General features: G+C 43.8%; 1 protein-coding gene across 1 annotated transcript in view; it reads left to right on the top strand.

Annotated features, from left to right (window-relative positions):
- The window catches only part of metrn (meteorin, glial cell differentiation regulator), a 7,004-nt gene extending 1,825 nt beyond the window's left edge, over positions 1–5,179 (top strand). Inside the window, exons 2-4 of the mRNA XM_008436367.2 lie at positions 76–503; positions 2,644–2,703; positions 3,481–5,179. Coding sequence (XP_008434589.1) covers positions 76–503; positions 2,644–2,703; positions 3,481–3,794 — 802 coding nt within the window. The 3' untranslated portion in view covers positions 3,795–5,179. The remainder of the gene's footprint in view (positions 1–75; positions 504–2,643; positions 2,704–3,480) is intronic.
- Positions 5,180–12,080: the final 6,901 nt, after the last annotated feature.

Genomic DNA, 12,080 nt, shown 5'->3' with positions numbered 1-12,080 from the left:
GTATGTATGTATATTCCCCAGTGGGAGCGCCGCTGCATGTAGATGAATATTAATTTCTCATTTTTCTGCCCTCAGCGGTTTATCGCAGCAGCAGGGCAGCGTGGAGCAGATCTCCCTGCACTGCTCTGAGGGAACCCTGGACTGGCTGTACCCCAAGGGGGCGCTGCGCCTCACCCTCACGCCCCGCCTGGCCCCCGTGGCGGCGGCGGGCCCCGGCGGCGGCGGCGTCACGGCCTGCGTGAAGCCGTCGGAGCAGTTCCACGGCGCCCAGCTGTACCTGGAGAGGGACGGGCTGCTGGAGCTGCTGGTGGGGGACCGGATGGAGGCGTCGCCCCCGCCCAGGGTCCGCTGCTTCAGCCGCACGCCGGGCGAGAGGCTGGCGCTGTTCCTGCAGGCCACGCCGCATCAGGACATCAGCAGGCGGACCGCCTCGTTTCGCTACGAGCTGCGGGGCGGCGGGATGGCGCGCATGGCGCTGGACTCCAACGCCATCAGCAGAGAAGGCGAGTCAGAAGGTTTCACATTTAACCAGGAGACGGCGAAGCTACGGTGGCCGACAGACGCCAGCGCTCAGCAAATGGCGAAACGCCCCAAAACAGACAGAAAGAAAACAAATCCAACAGAAAACTCTGCAAATAAAAAAATGCTGCAACTACAGGAAACAGAACAGAAGTCCTCCAGACCACTAGGGGGAGTCGGCAGTAACAAATATGCTAAAGTTGAACCACAGGAAGCTCTCATGTGGCAAATCACTTGTGGTAATTTTGTAGCTGGCAGCCATCTTGGCAGGTATCCATAACGAACTCTCATGACAGTTACCATGACAACAACAAACAAGCCACAAGCTACGTACTAGCTCTCGCCTCCTTATTATCTAACTTATAAACAATAAAAGTACAATTCAGATATCACTCAAGTAATCCACTGTGTACTACTATAATAAAAATCCCTGATATGTACTGTAGTACTTACTGCCTAGCTTTAGCTAGCTTTTAGCTGCTAGCTTTAGCTAGCTTTTAGCTGCTAGCTAAGACGGACATGTAGCCTTTACGTTGGTTATCTGCCGGTCACCAGAACCTCGTTATTCACCTGACAGGTTCGTACGTCTTTTACAAAGCTTATGACTTTCTGTGTTTTTGTATTTGGATAAAGTTTATAAATACGTGTCCACGAAATAGTTTAACAACATGTTAGCATGACAAACATAAAAATAGAAAATCAAAACCGATTTGTGTTCATTGTTTTCTAAATTAACTGTCAAAATTTTTTACAGTGAAGCTGAGAAACTTCAGGCTGGAAAATATACAAACATATAATAGATAAAAGAGAAAATCTGAAAAAAAGTATCAATCCGATATTGATTTGAAGTAACTGACTCAAAATCAATGACTTCTTTGAGCAGCGTTTTTTATGCGGGTAAAACTACTGACTCCAGACGCCCCCTGGTGGTCTGGAGGACTTCTGTTTTGTTTTTAACATTTGTTGCATTTTCATTTTGCGTTAATTCCTGCACTTGCAGGGTTTTGTAACTGTCCTGCTGCATCAGTTCATGCGTTTGTTGCCCGTTTGCACCTGCCGGCTGCTGCAGTCGTACATCAGCTTCCCTGCTGGAATCCTGATGGTCGGAGGGAGGAAGCAGCCAAACTTCCCCCAGAGCGAGGCGGCGGCGGCGGCGGTGGAGGGGGGGGCATAAAGGCGCAGTATGTGGGGGCTCTGAAGAGTCCAGAGGCCTCTCAATGAGTATTCTGGGATTACTGCGGTTGCCTAGGCAACGTGGAGGCCTCTGCCCAGCTGAGACGCTCCGCTCCTTTGTTGAACTGCCTCTCTGTGGGGCAACTCGTCTGCAGGAGCCCCCCCCCTCGTGCCCCCCCCCCAAAAAAACCTCTTATTAGGCTGGAAAAAAGAGGAAGGAATCCCATTTATCAAGAGAAGAGGAGAAACTTTGGGTTGGGTGGGGGGAGAAGTGAACTTTAAAAAAAGTCCAGTCCATTTTCTTCAGTTGGTTTTTATCAGTAAATTCAACTAGAGAAAAAAAAAAAAAGACAAAATCTTACCAAGTATTTCTGGTCTAGTTTGAAGTGCAAATGTCTTAGTTCACTTGAAATAAGACAAAACTGACTTATGAGTAACTTTACAGCAAGAAATGGGAACTTGTTTTAAAGTAAATACTTCCTTAATATTGGAATTATTAAGGAATAAATATTAAGGAATAATTCCAATACTGATAACATGGGAAAATGTCTCGCTATAAGTGAAATAATCTGATCAATATTCAGGAATTACTTACTTAAAACAAGCTCCTGTTTCTTAATCTGAATGTTAGTTTTGTTTTACTTCAAGTGTAGTTAGAAATTAGGCTAAAATACTTGGCAGGATTTTGTGTTTTTGCAGTGTTTTCTTCATCCGGTTGAGACTTTAAGGTGTGAAGCTCGTTCCCTCTTTAGACTTGAGGTGTTGGCGGATTCTCACACCTCAGCTCTCCTCTGGTTTCTCCTCTGCAGCAGCCGTCTGCTTCATTTCCTCTGTTGTTGTTGTAGTTTAAGTCTCACGTTCCTGTCGGCTCTCATTTGCATGTAGGTGTTTGTTTCACGTTGGCGGCTCGGACTTGTCGACTGACTCTCCGGCTGCTTGTTGTCTCTTCAGATGCCTGCCGGCCGTGCAACGACACCGAGATCCTGATGGCGGTTTGCACCAGCGACTTCGGTAAGTTAGCAGGAATTAAACTCCCGGCCCTTAAAGGGGCAGTTCAGCATTTTAGAAGCTGATTTTAGTTTAAGTTTGTTTAAAACTTGTGAAGCAGGAAAAACACCCTAGTTTGTTTGTTTTTTTTTAGCAAAATCTGTTTGATGAATATGTTCTTTGGACAAATGTTCCAAACAGAAGTCACTCATTATTTATACAGGAAATTGAGGTTGGAGGCAGTGCAGCACTAATTATCTTCCTACGTGAAACACAGAACGGTTAATGCATTTTAGATTAGAGTCTAAGAGTTCATCTATTGCCGGCCTACAAACCGCAGTCTGGTGAACTCTGGTCCGCTTGGCGTATGTGAACGCCAAGCGGACCGGAAGCAGCTCTAAAATCAGGAAGTGGACTACAGCGCAGGGCATTCTGGGTAAATGCAACCAAAACACTAGACATGCTAGTCTAGTGTTAGCGAGAGAACTGCTAAAATATGAGCCACTCTATTTTTGTTACATTTTGTGAAGTTGCTTTTCAGAGGTTTTCATGTCGTTTCCCTCAGTGGTTCTTGGTGCAGCGCCCCCACAGGCCAGGAGGGGAACAGGTTTTCAAAGGGTTTGGTTTGTTTGACAGTGAGGGGAAAGAAAACCGCAGCAGCTCAAAATGTAACAAATGTTGTAACTTTGGTCCCCTATCAGGTGTGAAAACACGCAGAATCAGCAGGAAGTTGTTCGCGTTCGTTCACTGAAATGCCGTTTACTGTACTGCAGACGAAATGAACATCCTGTTTCTCTGCAGTCGTTCGAGGGAACATCCGGTCGGTGGAGGAGGACGAAACGCTGCGCGCCGCCGTCATCAAGGTCAGCGCCACCCGTGTTTTCCGTCAGAAGTACACGCTGTTCACGGGCAGCGGCCGGCTGGCGAGCCGCGGAGAAGTGCGGACGCTGCTGCAGTGCGGCGTCCGGCCGGGGCCCGGCAGCTTCCTCTTCACCGGCAGGGTGCACTTCGGCGAGGCCTGGCTGGGCTGCGCGCCGCGCTACAAGGACTTCCAGAGGACTTACTCTGTGGCCAAAGCCGCCCAGCAGATCCCCTGTGAACTTCCCGTAGACTGAGACGCTTGGATGAGAACCGGGGCGCTGAACGCCGCCGCCGCCGCCGCGCCGCCGCCGCCGCCAGGCTCCAAGTGAATCCTCAGCATGACTTCCTGGACTTGGACGAGAGGATTTTAGCTTTGGACGTTTTTTTTTTTTACAAGCGCGTCGTCTGAGGCTCGTCGGTTTAAAACTCAGGAAAACAAGGAAAACTCCCACAGAAACCCCACCCGTTGGTGCGGCTGTGGGCGAAACGCGGAACGTTTTCTTCAGTGTTTTTGGTCGGATGACGTCAGACGGCGGCGTTCAGGTGCTCGAGGTGGACAGGAGGGAGGGCTGGACAATAAATCGATAGTGATAAATATCACCACATGTGATCAATACCAACAGAAAACATAGAATATTCACTGAACTCGCCCCGCTCTCTGGTTGCCTAGCAACCTGCTGGTAAGGAGGAGTTTCAACTTCGGTCACCTAGCAACGGCCTGCTGAGTAACTTACAGCAGTTTCATCATAAAAGCCAATAAAATAAGACAACAAACGGAGTTAAAGCAGGAGAGGCCTCCAGCTTGGTATTATTTCAGATATTTAAAACATAATAATTATCGATATCGACCGATACGAATCGTTTGCATCGGGATCGTCCAGCCCTACGAGGAGGTCCGATAAAAACCTCGTGAAAGGAATCGCTGAAGAATATTTGCACTCAAAGGTAGAAGGGAAAATGCTGCAAGCACTGAAAACCAAATGAGAAAACAAAGCAACTATATGTAGCGTAGAGGAGCAACCGAGAATTTAATATATGTACAGATGACGTTAGGTTAGGTTGCCATCGTGGATTTGAAAAAAAAAAATGTATGTTTACTTTCTGCCAGAATAAATAAGTTGGAAATTGGACAAAACAGCCATAAATCTGGTTATTTTAAAAAAACAGCTATTCATAACAGCTGAAATAAATAAAATGAATATTGGTGTGTATTAATCCTCTAAAGAAAAATCTGCTGTCGACTGGCTGGCACCTGAAAAATCCGATATTTTTCCAGTCATTGAACACAACCAGGAGCTACCAGTTTTGCTCTTCAGTGTAGAAGCTAATGCTGAGTGAAGAGGACTTAGCATTAGCCACTGTAAGCTCTAGTAAGTAAGTAAGTGTGTTTTCAGCAACGTATGGAGTCTTGTTTGTGTTTCATTGAGGCTGTAGAGAGACCTGGACTTTCAGGAGAAAACAGGAAGGCTGAACTCCTTCTGGGGTTTTCGGGAACCAGCTAGAAATGCTACAGATATTTGTTTCTAAACCTGGAAAGTTTTTAACTCATGGAAATGATTGTGTCCGTTTCAAATAAAGAACCACAGGCGTATTACTCTATCCAAGCTTTTCTCTAATAAAAACGGCTTTTTTATTGTAATTCTGGTTTTTTTGGTAATATTTTCACTTTATTGTTGTATTTTTTTCTAAATCATCTCGGTCTTGTCCCAGTAAGTTTGAACAGTTTTCCAACCAAATTACCGTAAAATGCTCATGATGTAAATTTATGTTAATATCAGACAGAATGTAAATATGTTCATAAGAAATTTTATAAAGAAAGAAACAAAAAAAAAATATTGTGGATTATTTTTACGTTCTGTTTTGTGCCATTAAAATACGGTCTAAGGAGGAGAAACGTTCTGGGTTCTTATTTAACTGAACCGTTCTGCTTTCCTCAAACGTTTCTCAGCCGTAAGTCACTTCAAGTGCCGATCAGTCAGATTCCTGAAAGCCCCGAACAAAACGCCTGGAAGGCGGGAGAGATTTAGGGACTGCTGGGCACTGGGGCGGGCGGAGGGCCGCCGGGGTCACAGGTCGTCTGAAAACAGCAGTTGGATTCCTCTTGTGCTCGGCCTCCTGCTTTCTGGATTCAGGAAGCAATAAATCGCGGCTGAGGGAGCGGCGGACGGGGGGAAGGTGCCACGCAGTCGCTCGCCTCATCCTGACCGCAAGCACCGAGAAAGAACCGACTTTTCCGCTTTAGATCCAGTTATTTCTAACATTTTATTAGAAAAACAAAACAGTGAAAACACAGTAGAATGTTTGGTTTTTATAAATTAAAGTGAAATAGTGACATGTTGTTTATGCTGCAAAGCAACGTGGGCAGATTTGCTGTTTCTTATGGAAATGCCAACATGTACGGCAGAGCATAAGAGTCATATTAAGAAAAACATAAAAGTAAAATAAAATTACGAGAATAAAGTCATAATATTATCAGCAAATTATAATATTACGACTTTATTCTCGTAATACTACGACCCCTCTCGTATAATTTCTACCTTATTCTTGCATTACTATGACTTTATTCTCATAATTTTGTTTTATTGGCCCCAATAGTCTGCTGTACCACCTGAGAGGAGAGCATTTCTGGAAAAGTTTCTAACTCAGGCTGTTTACTGTTAGCATCGGGATCAAAACATTTTCTCAAATATATTAGAACAGTTTGGTACAAAGACCTAAAGACGCTTCGTGGTCACTTTAAGCATCCATTCGTTATCTTTCTAATTTCTTTGATTTCACGTTAGCTCCTGCTAACTATGCTAACTCCTTCTAAAGCTGTTAGCTCTAGCTAACAGTGTTAGCTCTAGCTAAAATAGTCAAAGGTAGATCAACAGATATCTCCTGTACAATAAACTATCACGTTTGTACATTCATTATCTTGGTTTCACGTCAGCTAAAGGCTCATGCTAATTGTGTTAGCTCTATTTAATATAGCAACCAGTCAACTGCAGGTCAGTCACGTTAGCTTGTTTCAGCAGATGCCTCGTATTTAGCGGCTAATAAAACTTTGAGGCAGTTTGCGTTAATCCAGATGGTTTGTGTGCGCAGCTTTAGCCGCCATGACGCTATTGCGTTGCGTTTTTAGGATCGACTAACTGCGTCATCGCCCCAGGCGAAAAAATGGCTGAAAAAATCTAATAAACAAACTACTTTTGAAGTAATTATGAGGCTTTACAAGCTGAACACGTTCTGCTCCGACTGCAGAACGTTTTCCAAACCTTTCCAGTAAATTCAGCAGCTGTTTCTGCATGTTGCATTAAAATGCACCTCAGTAAAACCTGAGCTTTAATGCGCAGTGAAGCCTTTCTGTAATGCAGCAGCTGGCAGTTTGCACCGCTGTTCAAGTTTAAAGCGTCCTGGAGGCGGCCGACCTGGACCAGGAGCTGCAGGCAGGGAAACGCCCAGCCATTTATTGGTGTGTGTGTGTGTGTGTGTGTGTGTGTGTGTGTGTGTGTGTGTGTGTGTGTGTGTGTGTGTGTGTGTGTGTGTGTGTGTGTGGACACACACCCGTCCAGCCAGACCGAAGCCACTGCTGCAGCCTGATAAGCCAAAACAAAGAGCCAATGATTGGCCTCACTAATGCATCATGCGACATTTTGAGTGAACTAAACGTCCTGCGTTATTGTCATCGTGTTGAGACTTCCTCCTGAATTTATGTCCGTGTTGTTGCAGTTTCACAGATTAGCAGCTTTTTTAAAGAAAAGCTTTTGTTTGCATGAGAAACTTAAGATGCTTATCAGAGCCATTGTTGATATGAAAAAATGGAAATAAAAAAACAAATCTGAAATTTTGAGTTTAATTTCAGAAATTTTCTCAAAAATATAAAGAAATTTCCAGGTCTGAAAAGTCAAAAAATATATATATAATAAAAATAAAAAAAATCAAAAAACGTCGACATTTCTGAATTTGAAAAGTCAAAAATTTGCTTGAAAAAATTCAAAAATGTTGAGATCTTAAAATGTACCATTTGCAGTTTTGGTCCCGAATCAAACCGAGACTGTTGGACTATCAGGAAACAATCAATAAAGAAAGAAAAAATCTAAACTTTTCCAAATATTCCCGTCTGTAAAGCTACTCGACACTCTAAAAGCAAAATGTCTGGAAAATACAGTTTAATGGCAAAACGCACTTTCCAGGTTTTATTTGTAAAAATGTTGGGCAAACCTGTTATTTTTCTGTCGCTTCACCACTTTGTTTCAATCTATCACATAAAATCTCAACAAATGTGTGGCATTAATTAATGACTAATGTGGAAAAAGTTACATTTTTGTCCAATAAACAGAAATAAAAGGCAGACAGTCCTCTGTCCGATAACCAGAGCATCTCTGGAAATAAATGCTCAGGAGTTTTTGGCAGTTTTCTGACCATCTGACCTGTTAGTACATTAATTTCCTCCTCCGTGGTGTAAATGATTTAACACGCAGCTGAGCTCCTGAAGCCGATCCTTCTGGATCTTTCTCAAGTGGAACCGTCCAGTCATGGTTCCGCCATGTAATCTTTCCCACGTGTTTCTGGACCCGATCCAAAGCAGCCATCACCATGCTTTCCCGCTAATCTCTCCCTCTGAGTCAGAAACCACTTTAGGTTCCTGCAGCTCTTTGTTTTTATCTGTTCTTTCTCACTCCATCAGAGCCACTGTGACCAGTTTGGCGCTCACTGGCTGATCGCAAATTAATGTTTACGTTCGAAAACAGTTGCGCATGCGCACAACGCTGCAGGGGGGAAAATAAAGCTTCCGATCCATCGATAGTGAAATCCGTTAATAAAATGAAACTTGTAGATGTAGGTAGTAATAATTCAATGCAATGCGCCACAGCAAAGGGAAAGCTAACACAAGAAACTGTTAAAGAGCAACTCAAAACCACTGGTTTTCTTTTTTTTCCCCCGCCATCTCTGCTAGCTAAGCTACACTCAGACCCGTTGCCATAGCAACTGACAACAACGTTAATGACACCAAAAAAGCAGAACATTCAGTCCATTACAGTTTTGTTTTCAGGATTGAATTTAATTTTGCGAATAATAATAAGTGATCGCTGTGGTAGATTAGCTACCGTTGCTATTAGCTAAGCTAACACAGCGGTGGCTGGTTAGCTAATTTAAACACCTGAGTTACCGTGTTTGGGTCGCCTTTGTTTTTTTTTTTTTTAACTGAACCAAAAGTCACTGAATTCCACAGCACATCTACATGTCCAGATTCTCATAGTCAAGCTAGCATAGCTGACCTTCTTCCCTCGCCTTCGCTATTTTTAAACAAAATGAAAACAAATTACAACACCAGTTGGAAATCAGCAGCAATGCCCCTTTTTCTTTTATACATCAGACGTACATTTAACAGTTATTGCGTTGACAACTTGACAGCTAAAACTAATGGCAGTTATTAGTATTATTAAGGCGCTAATTTATTAATAATTGCAAAATAAAGTAGCAGCCTGAAAACATAAAACCGTAACGGACCGGATGTTCCGTTTGCCTTATTTGGTGTTGACGGTCCTGACGCACTTGAATTGGTCCGTCGAGCTGTTGTCAGCGGGTTGCCATAGCAACGGGCGTCTGTGCAGCTGACAAATTAAAGAGCGAGGAGAAAATAAAAAACTTGAGAGGTTTTGATTTGTTTTTTCAGAATTAGTTTCTATATTTTGGTGTTCGGGGAACAATAAAACCTGGACTGAGAGTTTTGTTCGCCCGTAGAAAGTCACGATCGTCATAAAATATTTCATAACGTGTTTAGCAAAACGTCTCTTACAGCAGCAATTATGTAAAATCACATTAATTGTTCACTATAAAAAAAAAACTAATTTGTTGAGTCGTCTTTAGCAACTTCAAAGAACCGACAGAAACCAAACTTTACGTATCAAAACATCCGCAGTTTCCTCACCTTTAGTTAACATTTTATAGAAATTGAACACGAAGCGAAGACGCATTAAATCCCAACTAAACACATCGGAGTTTGTGACTTTAATGTGAAACGAGAGAAAAGTTAAAGGTTTTCCAGCGCATGGCGTAGCAGAGCGGCGACGGGAGAGAATGAGACACTCAGCTCTGAAGTGTGAGGGGTCCTACGGTGGCCTGGAGGGGTCAGAGGTGGGCAGTTATCCCTCTGAAGAGCTGCAGGGAGGAGAGCCTTTGTTCCTCAAGAGCCTGCAGATGGCCGTAATCCCCTCCATCAGGACCGGGCTGACACGAGGCGGAGCGGCGGGAGAACCAACCGGGTCCATCAACGTTTCCCGCCAAAAAACACAAATAACTGCAGAGCAGGAGAGAAACGAGACATGACGGCAAATAAACATATTAATTTCGGAAAAAATATGGAAGCAAAATCAAGGATAAGGGCCGATATTCATCACGATACATTTATTATTCCGATTTATCGTCACATTATATTCCAATAAATGATGTTTAAAGCTGGTAAAATGACACGCAGCCCTAAAAAAAATAAATAAATAGCCACCAAATATCGTGATAAGTTCATACTGACGACCTCTAAGGTTAGAAAAGAGGAACCTGACATCTCTGCAGATCCCACACATGCTGGACACCAACTGTTTAGACTTTTACTTTGATCCTGCAGTTAGAAATGTTTCTCACATGTGGAAAACATTTAAAGAGCAACTAACCTCCTGTGAAAGCTTAGCTCCGCCCCCAAACTATTTTTATTCCAAAGTAGGCGGAGCCAAACGTCACGGAGAGGCGTGGCCACGCACGAAGTGGGACCGATAAATCTGAAAACTCTGAAACTGATCTCACAAATTTCCTAGTGTTGACTTTTGAAACTCAGAAAATTTCATACAAATTTGTTTTTTCAAGCAAATGTGTGACTTCTCTCACTCAGAAATTTCAAATTTTGTTTTTTTCTAGAAAATTTCTGAGCTAAATATTCAAATTTCTTTCTAGCAATTTTTTTGACTTTTCAAACAAAAATGTTTTCTTATTTTCTAGAAAATTTCTTAAATTTTTTTGGTGGAAATTTCTACTCAGTGGGCCTGAGTTTATGTACACATGTGACAAACAAGACAAAACAAAAGCGCAATAAAACTGGAAGCGATCTGAAATAAGTCCAGTTTTCCGTGAATGGTTTGGTGAAGCTGCAGCAGGAGGCAGCAGGAGGCAGCAGCGCTAAGTGGCCAAACCCACAGGAAGCTGCTGACGGCCCGGCGGCGTGTTTATATCCCCCGCGGCGTGCGGCGGCCCGGCCGCTGCCGCCCGTCTGATGTGTCAGCGGCTCGCCCCGCGCTCTGCGCCGCTTCCAGGGAACATGTGCGCTGGAATTCTCCCCCAATTAAGACCGGGATTATCCGGGTCCAGTGTGGGAACCGGCCGAGTGTGGGAAACGCAGCGATGGTCCCTCACTGCTGTTCATCAAGCCGACAACCCCCCTTCCTCACTGGAGCTACTCCTCCTCCTCTTTCTCCCTCTCACAACAGTTACCTCTTTCTTTCTTTCTTTCTTTCTTTCTTTCTTTCTTTCTTTCTTTCTTTCTTTCTTTCTTTCTTTCTTTCTCTCTTTCTTTCTTTTTCTTTCTTTCTTTCTTTCTTTCTTTCTCTCTTTCTTTCTTTTTCTTTCTTTCTTTCTTTCTTTCTTTCTTTCTTTCTCCCTCTCTCTTTCTTTCTTTCTTTCTCTTTCTTTCTTTCTTCTGTGCATTTCGTTGCACTGCAAAAACACAAAATCTTACCAAGTATTTTTGCTCGTTTCAAGGAATACACTTGAAATAAGACAAAACTAAATTAAGTAACTTTTGAGCAAGAAATAGAAGTTTGTTTTAAGACAATAATTTCTTAGTATTCATGAAAAAGTTCTAGTTTATTGGCAAATTATTTAACTTATAACATGAAGTTTTTCCTGTTTTAAGTTATAATAAGAAGCTCATTTTATCACCATTAAGGAATTATGGACTAAAATCAACGGCATAATTTTGGCTGAAAAGTTACTTATAACTTAGTTTTGTCTTATTTGACAAAAGACATTTGCAATAGTTGGTAGGATTTTGTGTTTTTGCAGTGTAATTTTATATTTGTGGCATTATGCAACCCGACCCGCCTCCCCTGCTCTCAGGTCGCCACCCAGGATCTCTGGTTTGGTTCCTGGATGTTTTCTGAAGGCCCCACCGGCCCCTGAAGGCCCCCATTGGTCTCTGAAGGCTCCTGTTGGTCCCTGAAGGCTCCTGTTGGTCCCTGAAGGCTCCTGTTGGTCCCTGAAGGCTCCTGTTGGTCCCTGAAGGCTCCTGTTGGTCCCTGAAGGCCCCCATTGGTCCCTGAAGGGCCCACCGGTCCCTGAAGGCTCCTGTTGGTCCCTGAAGGCCCCCGTTGGTCCCTGAAGGCCTCTGCCGGTCCCTGAAGGCCCCCGTTGGTCCCTGAAGGCTCCTGATGGTCCCTGAAGGCCCCTGTTGGTCCCTGAAGGCCTCTGCCGGTCCCTGAAGGCCCCCGTTGGTCCCTGAAGGCCTCTGCCGGTCCCTGAAGGCCCCCGTCGGTCCCTGAAGGCCTCTGCCGGTCCCTGAAGGCCCCCGT

Source organism: Poecilia reticulata, linkage group LG19 (genome assembly GCF_000633615.1).
Source record: "Poecilia reticulata strain Guanapo linkage group LG19, Guppy_female_1.0+MT, whole genome shotgun sequence".
In the NCBI taxonomy this organism is placed as follows: domain Eukaryota; kingdom Metazoa; phylum Chordata; class Actinopteri; order Cyprinodontiformes; family Poeciliidae; genus Poecilia; species Poecilia reticulata.
Note: the sequence above shows the minus strand (reverse complement) of the source record. Positions and strands in the feature narration are given on the sequence as shown.